We start from the raw sequence: 8,126 nt of genomic DNA on the forward strand, positions 1-8,126 counted from the left end.
TTATTTTGAAATAACTTTTAGATCTTTTTAAAAAGCTTTTTAATAATTATATAAATAATTAAATTTAGTTTTTAAAGTCGGTTATAAATCGATAAACCTCTTAGCTTAATACTTCTTAATAGGCGTCCTATTTCGCATTTAAAATAAAAAATTAGTTATATTTTCTATATTAATAAGTTATAAAAGAAATCTTTTAAAATCCTATTTAATAACGTATTAAAAAAGTATTTTTTTAATTAAATTAAGTTTATATTATTAAAATTAAATTTAATTGCGGCGTAATTAATTATTTATTTTATTATGTAAAGTACTTTTAAAAATATTATATATCTTTATAACGCGTTATATATTAAATTTTTAACTTATAATACGTATAGCTCGGATCGCTTTAATAATAAAAATAATCTTATTTTTTTAAATATAGATTAGTATTATAATTATTTAATTATTACGTATTAAAAGTTTAAATAGCTAGGAATAAAGCGCGTTATAAAAAAAGTGTACGGCTAATTAATATACGCGGCTAATTAGTAAAGTACGTTATTTATTTTTTAATGTATTTATAATTATAAACGCTTTCGTTTTATATATTTTTAATTAGTTTTTTATATTTAAAATATTTTTTTTTAATATATTTAAAAAAAATACCGATAAGGATTATTATTTTATTAGTTATTATGCTTTTTTTAAAAAAAATACTATATTATTATTAATAATTATATTAATTATTCTTAACGAATTGTTATAATGTTTAAATAAAGTAATATAACCCGTTGAATATTTAATAATATATTAATATAAGCTCGTTATATCGCCGCTTTATATATTAAAATTAAAGTTAATACTATTTATAAATATAAACGTCGTTATATTTTATTACTTAATTTAAATTAACTACTTAATTAATAAAAGGAATTTTTATATTTTTAATATTATTAAAGGTTTTTTTTATTATAATATCGGCGTATATTATTATTTTTTTTTACGTTATTATTTTTAATTATATATTATTTATTAATTATTCTATTTATTATAAAATTTATATATTTATTTTTTAAATTTTCGGACTTTTTTTATTATATTAATTAAATATAATAAGGGCTTTTATATATTATATTTTGTTAACTAATTTTCCTATTTAATTAAATAACGTATTTAATTTTTATGATTTTATTTATTTATAAAAACTTTTTATTTTTTATTTTTTTAAGTTATTTTTTTAATTTTAATAATTTTATATTATTATTATTAATATTTTAATAAGCGTTTTAAAATTTAATTAATATTATTAAAAAAACGTTATGTATTTTTTAATATTATTTTAAAAAGTAAATTTAATAAGTTAAAAAGCTAATTTTTTTAAGAATTATAATTTATATAAAACGGGGTATTAACTTTTTATTTTTAAATTAAAAGTTTTTTATTAATAGTCTAATAATTTATTTTTAGTAATATTTTTAAACTTTATATTTTTAATTGTATTTTTTTATTTATACCTCGACCGTTTTTTATTAATATTTTTACGCTTTATATTTTAAATTTATTATATAATTTTTTTTTTTATGTTTTAAATTATAATTTTTAAAGTTAATAAGACGTATTTAATATATTTAAAATTATAATTATATAATACTTTTATTAAGAAAACTTTGATTATTAAATATTAGTTATTATTATATATAAATTTAGTTTTTAAAACTTATACGGCTTATTTATTTAATAAGCCTTCGGTATAAATACGTAAATACTTTTTTAATATTTAATAAATTCTTTTTATTTATTTATTTATTTAAAAATAATAAATAATAAATAATCGGCGGCGTATTACCCGCTTTTTTATAAATTAGTTTTAAAAATAATTAATAATAAATTTATTTTTATTATTAACTATCCTTTTAAATATATTAAACTTATACTTAACGTTTTTATATAAATAATATATTAATTAAAACGTTATAATATTATTTTAAATTTTAAAAAATATTATAAACTTTATTCTTTTATATATTATAACAAAAATATTATCGTATTTAATATTATTATTATAAAAGCTTAGTATAAGTTTTATAATAAAATTTAAATTAATTTTTTAAAATAAATATATTAATATAAATAATAATTAAAATTATTTATATAATTTATATTATAAAATACGTATTTTTTAATACGGTTTATAACTTATTATATATTTTTTAATATTTTAAAAAACGTTTAATTAATAAAACTTTTTTATAATAAAATTTATAGTTTTATTTATTTTTATATACCCCGATTTTAAATTATTATAATATTAATAAAAAATCTCTTTTTATAAAAAAAACTTTCTTAAAATAACTAGTTTTTTTTTATAAAATAAAATATTTTTAATATTTTAATAATAACTTTTTTTTATTAATTAGTTTATTAATTTTTATTAAGTATATTTAATAATTCTCGTTTTTATTTTAAAAGTTTTAAATTAAGTCTTTTAAAATAACGAATAATTATTAAAAAAATATTATTTTTTATTTTATAAATTTTTTTATAACTTTTTTAAAAATATATTATATTAAAATATTTGTTTTAATTTTTAATAAAGTCTTATTTTTAATATATTATTATTAAAATTAGTTTTTTATAATTTTATTTTTATTATAATATATATGCATAGTAAATCGCTTATTATAACGAGTCGCTTATTTTCCTTTCTTTTTATACTTTTTATTTTAATAATTATTTTTCTTTATATACGATTATAAATTCTTCTTTAAATAAAAATCGTATTATTTTTATATTTTAAATTATTAAAAAAGATTTAAATTTATTTATACGAAAAGTAGCTTTTATTTATAATATTTTAAAAATAATATTTTATAACCGATACGCTAACCTATTACCTTAATATAAAACTTATACGAATTTAAAAAAAATAACTTTTTTAAAAAAAACCGTAATTTTTAAATAAATTATTAATTTAATTAATTAAGGATTTTTATTACGACTTAACGACGTATAAAATATAGCCGATTATTTCTTTACTAAACGTAACGCGACGTATATCGGACCGTAATAAGTAAAAAACTTTATATAATATTAATTATAATTAAAAACGCGTTTTTAATATAGAATCGATTATTAAAAGGTATTAATTAAAGATTTTATAATTATTTAGGCTTAGTTTACTTTTATATAAAATACGATTATAAAATACGGAATATATAATTATAATATTTATAATTTTAATAAAACGGGCTTTTTAATAGGAATACTTTTATATGTAAAAGTTATTATAATTTTTAATCGTTATAAAAGGTTTTATATAAAATAATTTAATAATTAAAAATAGGTTTTTATTATTTAAAATATATATACGGATAGCTAAGCGCTATTTCCGTACGTTATTGTAAAAAATAAATATTATTTCTTTTCGTAATATATTAATAATTAATTCCCCCCCGAATAACGTATCTATCTTAGCAAAAATAAATAAATTATAAATAAAATCGGTTTAAATTAGCTAAAGTATTTTAAAAAATATATAAAGTTTTATACGAAGGGTATTAAGTGGCTCTTAATTTTTAATAGCTATAATAATTATAAATCGATTAAATTCGATAATTATTATAAAAAGTATAGTATTATTGCTTTTTATATATTTCCCTATTTATTATACGAGTTTTAGCTTTTTAATATTAATTATTTTAACTTATTAAAAGTTTTATATAATAAAGAAATTAAAAAAATAATACGGATATAAATTACATATATTATTAAAAACGACTTTTTTTTTATTTTTAAAACAGCTTTTTTTATTTTAATAGGCAAAAAAAACGTACGAATTAGTTTTAAATAAGCTAAAATTATATTTTTTAATTTAAAAGTAGTTATTTTTTATTTAAATTTTAAACTAAAAACGTTAATATTATTTAACTTACGCCTAAATAGCTAGGGCTTTTAAAACTTAAAAATATTAATTATAATATATAACGTCGTACGAAGCTCTATTTTACTTAAAAAACGGATTTATAATTATTAATATAACTTATTAATATATTTATATAAAATTATTAATTTATAAACTAAAAGTATTAATAAATTAGTATATAAATTAGCTTTTATTAAAGCTAAGTGCCGCGGGCTTTATACGATAAATAAAATATTAAATAAACGCTAAAAGGCTAAAAAAACATAACTACGTTTTAAAGGCTTACTTAATATTATTAAGGCCGAGGTAATCTAAATAAAAAAAGAGGTTATTAATATTAAAAACGAAAATATATATTAAAAAGATATTTATACGGAAAAGGTTAAATCGCGCGGGCGGTAATATAATAATTACGGAAAAACTAAATATAATATATAAATATATTAAATAGTTTAGGAGACTTTTAAAAAAGAGGTTAATAAGTAGTTTTAATTAATTTCGTACGATATAGCTTAATTAATTTATATAAATGGTAAGAGGGTATTTAGAAGTAGGCGACTCGCTATAATAGGCGACTCGCTATGTATATATGTTAAATAATTATTATTATAATATTTATAATATAAATAATTAATTTAAAAAACGTTTATTAAGTTATAAATATAAAGCTTATGTTTCTAATTATTTATATTATAAAAATAAATGTTTTTATTATTTTAGATTTCTTTTTTAATATTAAGATTCTTTATAATATTTTTAGTAATAATTTATTAATAAGGTTTAATTTATTAATAAAAGTTAATAATACGTTTTAAAATTATTATTTTTTTATATAATTTGGTTTTTTTAATAGCTTATCGGCCGAGTTCGTTATACTTAATTAATATTAAATATTAAAATTAAATATTAATAATTTATATATTTATTTAATAAGTTTTTTATAAAAATCTTACGTCGATATATTAATTACGCTTTTAAAAACTTAATAATTTATGAATATAATAAACCTTTTTAAAATACTTTATAAATAATACGCTTAATAATTTAGGTTTTTTATAATAACGAAAAGTTTTTATTATCTTACTACTTATTTTTATTTTATATTAATAAGCTTTTAATTAAAATATATTATAAAATACTATTACGTTTTTATTAATTATAATAAAATATTTAATATAGCTTTTTATAATATATTTATTTCGACCTTTAATTTTTTAATAAAGTCTTAATAACGTAATATAATTATTAAAAAGAATTTTTTCTAATTTATTAAAAGCTTTTTATATAATAATAAATTATAAAAAAAATTTAATTTTTTTTTAATTCGCTTTTTTTTAAAAAAAATTGTTATAAACGTTATAATTTTTAAATATTTAAAAATAAACTTTTTATAAAAATTATAAAACTTTAAAAATATTTAAATCTTTTTATATATAAAAAACGGCTTTTATTTAATAATAGTTTATATTCTTTTTTTATTTATTAATATACTTTTTAAAAAGATTATATATTTAAAAAAACTTTATTTTTATTAATAAAAGTTATATTTATTAAATTTAATATGTAAATAAAATTATTATAAGTATTAAAAGACTTTTTTTTAAATCGTTTATATATTACTTTTTTATTTTTAAAAAAATAAAAATATTATTTATAATATATATATATAGCGAGTCGCTTACTTTCTTTTTTTTTATACTTTTTATTTTAATAACTATTTTTCTTTATATATAATTATAAAGTCTTTTTTAAATAAAAGTCGTATTATTTTTATATTTTAAGTTATTAAAAAAAACTTAAATTTATCTATATAAAAAGTAACCTTTATTTATAATATTTTAAAAATAATACTTTATAAACGACGTATTAACTTATTATTTTAATATAAAACTTATATAAATTTAAAAAAAATAACTTTTTTTAAAAAAAACTATAATTTTTAAATAAATTATTAACCTAATTAATTAAAGATTTCTACTGCGATTTAATAATATATAAAATATAATTAATTACTTTTTTAATAAACGCGACGTAATATATATCGGACCTCGATAAATAAAAAACTTTATATAATATTAATTATAATTAAAAATACGTTTTTAATATAAAATCGATTATTAAAAAGTATTAATTAAGGATTTTATAATTATTTAAACTTAGTTTACTTTTATACGAAATACGATTATAAAATACGGAATATATAATTATAATATTTATAATTTTAATAAAATAGGCTTTTTAATAAGAATACTTTCGTACATAAAAATTATTATAACTTTTAATTATTATAAAAGGCTTTATATAAAATAGTTTAGTAATTAAAAATAGGTTTTTATTATTTAAAATATATATATAAATAGCTAAACGCTACCTCTATATATTATTATAAAAAATAAATATTACTTTTTTTATAATATATTAATAGTTAATTCCCTCCCAAATAATATATTTATTTTAACAAAAATAAATAAATTATAAATAAGATCGGTTTAAATTAGCTAAAATATTTTAAAAAATATATAAAGTTTTATATAAAAAGTATTAAACGGCTCTTAATTTTTAATAATTATAATAGTTATAAATTAACTAAATTCGATAATTATTATAAAAAGTATAATATTATTGCTTTTTATATACCTTTTTATTTATCATATAAGCTTTAGCTTTTTAATATTAATTATTTTAATTTATTAAAAGCTTTATATAATAAAAAAATTAAAAAAATAATACGGATATAAATTACGTATATTATTAAAAACGATTTTTTTTTTATTTTTAAAATAGCTTTTTTTATTTTAATAAATAAAAAAAACGTATAAGTTAATTTTAAATAGGCTAAAATTATATTTTTTAATTTAAAAATAGTTATTTCCTGCCTAGATTTTAAATTAAAAACGCTAATATTATTTAATTTATGTTTAAATAATTAAGGCTTTTAGGATTTAAAAATACTAATTATAATATATAATACCGTATAAAGCTCTATTTTATTTAAAAAACGGATTTATAACTATTAATATAACTTATTAATATATTTATATAAAGTTATTAATTTATAAATTAAAAATATTAAAAAGTTAATATATAAACTAGCTTTTATTAAAACTAAATACTACGGGTTTTATACAATAAATAAAATATTAAATAAACGCTAAAAAGCTAAAAAAAATAATTACGTTTTAAAAACTTATTTAATATTATTAAGGCCGAGGTAATTTGAATAAAAAAAGGGGTTATTTATATTAAAAACGAAAATATACGTTAAAAAAGTATTTATATAAAAAAAGTTAAATCGTATAGGTAATAATACGGTAATTATAAAAAAATAAATATAATATACGAATATATTAAATAATTTAAAAAACTTCTAAAAAAAAGGCTAATAAATAATTTTAATTAATTTCGTACGATATAGTTTAATTAATTTATATAAATAGTAAAAGGGTATTTAGAAATAAGCGACTCGTTATAATAAGCCACTCGCTATATATATACGTTATATATAATATAATTTATATTTAATAAGTCGGCGAGCGCTTAATAAATATATATTTAAAATAAAATTAATATATTTATAACCTTAAATAGTATTACTATATATTTAAAATACTTATATTTAATATAAAACGCCGTTTTTATTTATTTATTAATTTAATATTAATTTAATAATATATATTACGGATATTAATTTTAAAAATTTATTGAACTCCTCGTAATTTATTTAATAATTTATTAATTAATAATAATAAATAACGGTTCTTAATTATAATATTATTTATCTTTTTATAATTTATATATAGCTTTAAAATACCGTTTTTTTTAAAGATAAATATAATAAAAGTTTTTATTTTATTTATAAACGGAATAATTTTATTATTTATTATATTTTAATAATATATTTATAAAGCTCGTTAAGCTATTATTTATTTAAAAAATATATTAAGTTATGAAATAGTTTTATATTTTTTTTAAAAACTAATAATATATTTTACTTTTTTAAAAATAAGCAAGTTCGTTACCGTATTTTTATTAAATATTCCTTATTTATTTATAAATTTAATTAAAAAAATAATTTTTAATAAGTTTTTTTTTTTTTTAAATTTTTAAAAAAGCTTCTATATTTATAATTATTTTATATATATAAAAATATATACTGTTTTATTATTTTTTACGATTTTTTATATAAATATTATAAATTTTATAATTAGAATATAATTATAAT

The 8,126-nt window shown here is 13.2% G+C and overlaps 1 protein-coding gene across 1 annotated transcript; it reads right to left on the reverse strand.

Moving 5' to 3' along the window:
• Nucleotides 1–5,878: 5,878 nt before the first annotated feature.
• Nucleotides 5,879–6,271, reverse strand: CORC01_13112 (uncharacterized protein; the record flags this gene model as incomplete). Its single annotated transcript, XM_022624729.1, has 2 exons — nt 5,879–5,983; nt 6,164–6,271. Coding segments are annotated over 2 exons (213 nt in total), but the record flags the coding sequence as incomplete, so codon positions are not given.
• Between the last annotated feature and the right edge of the window lie 1,855 nt (nt 6,272–8,126).

This window comes from Colletotrichum orchidophilum, assembly GCF_001831195.1.
Source record: "Colletotrichum orchidophilum strain IMI 309357 chromosome Unknown Scaffold_178.1, whole genome shotgun sequence".
Lineage (NCBI taxonomy): Eukaryota > Fungi > Ascomycota > Sordariomycetes > Glomerellales > Glomerellaceae > Colletotrichum > Colletotrichum orchidophilum.